This window comes from Glycine soja, chromosome 17, assembly GCF_004193775.1.
Source record: "Glycine soja cultivar W05 chromosome 17, ASM419377v2, whole genome shotgun sequence".
NCBI lineage: Eukaryota > Viridiplantae > Streptophyta > Magnoliopsida > Fabales > Fabaceae > Glycine > Glycine soja.
Window position 1 is genome coordinate 24664434 of NC_041018.1, and position 1557 is coordinate 24665990.

General features: G+C 40.5%; 1 protein-coding gene across 1 annotated transcript; it reads right to left on the minus strand.

The window, feature by feature from the left end:
- Positions 1-842: 842 nt before the first annotated feature.
- On the minus strand, positions 843-1139 carry LOC114391589 (PRA1 family protein F2-like). The gene has a single exon (XM_028352580.1). It carries the CDS (start codon positions 1137-1139, stop codon positions 843-845), a length of 297 nt encoding a protein of 98 aa, XP_028208381.1.
- Positions 1140-1557: the final 418 nt, after the last annotated feature.

The following is a 1557-nucleotide window of genomic DNA, read 5'->3' on the forward strand; positions in this document are numbered from 1 at the left end:
TTGATACTGAGACAATGAGACAAGAAATGTAATAAATAAGACCCAAGTGTATACGATAAAATTGTGACAGACTCCACATACTACACATGTAAAACATTAACAAGCCATCCTGATTCCTAAACACATGATATGCATCTTCATTTTCAAAGCCACGGACTGAGGTCCATCATCTACACCAAGCTTCTCAAGGTCCTCAAAAAAAGCATCGGGATTTTTCTTCCACAACTCTTCCACCTTATTTATTTGCTGTTCACTTATTTGGCGAGCCCTTAACTGCTTCTTAAGGTATAAGACTTGTATATTCTCTATGTGATAACCTAAAAGGCACTTTCTTGAAGCATCATATGATATGCCAAAATCATCACATTCTAATAAGCATTATGTAAATTTAAATACTATTTCTTGAAGTTTCAATTACTTTTAAGAAACTTTAAAGAGTGCGAAATGAATTATTCAAAAGTAGCTGACAAATGATAAAGAGCCTAGACAAAAATTGGTCCCTAACTTAGAATTATCTCATAGTACAGAAAGAACCTGAAGCAGTCCATTGCCAATCTAATTTGAGTTGAACATCCTTCAAGAATGGGAAAAAAATACAAGAAAGGATATTGATTGGGAACTTGCCCCCTGCAACAAAATTTATAAAAACATTAACAATATACTTTAAAATAAATCATGAGAGCATTTTCAAAATATATAATGACGAAGGCCCAGAATCCCACGCCGGTGAGCACCAATCCCACGACTGTCGCCACTGCAAGAACCACTGCCACCACCTTATCATCCACCATGGGCTCGTCGTGAAAGAAGTAGAGGAAGAACCACGCCATTAGCACAACCAATTACATGATGATCGAGAATGGGTGCCAGAGGAGGCTCAAGAACAAAACGAACAACACCATCATGGAGTAGTTCATGCGGAAGTGGTCGAGGTTGCGCCTCACACGCATCGTCGCTTCTTCGATCGAGTAAGGGTGCGTGAAGGAGTAGAGTGTGAATACCTCTTCCCATGGTTGGTGTGTGGCGAAAGAAGAGCGTGTGGATGTCGTGGCGCATGTGACGAAGTAGGTAGTGGAGTTAGATGATGAGGGCGAGGGGAGAGAACCGTAATGAGGCTTTGGAAAAGACGCTAACGACATCGCATCTAGAGAGATTCAGATTTGAATTTGATGCTTCGAAAGTTTAAGGTTAGAAAATGGATCGAATTTGATGAAACTACAGATCCAACATATGAATAGTCAAAGCTTATCGAGCTCATCATTGGCAGCGGTGACGTCATTATTGCTTGCGGTGGTCGCCATTTCTAACCAAGCACCTGCTTCTGTTGCCATGGGAGGGATTTGCTTTGCGAAACAATGATAGGGTTTGTGTTGGCTTGAAGAATGTAAGGGGGCGCCAGTGAGTGAGAGAGACATGCTTTTTCAAGTAGTGAGATGCAGAAACTGAGAGTGAATAGGCAATTTAGTCCCTGACTTAAATTTTAATTCAAAATAGTCCCTAACTTTACATAAGTTTTGCAAAATAGTCCCTGTCGTTAAATTCTCAGGTGACGGCGTT

Excerpts from the sequence above, each read along its gene's own strand:
- LOC114391589 (XM_028352580.1), bottom strand. The coding sequence starts at position 1,139 with ATGTCGTTAGCGTCTTTTCCAAAGCCTCATTACGGTTCTCTCCCCTCG.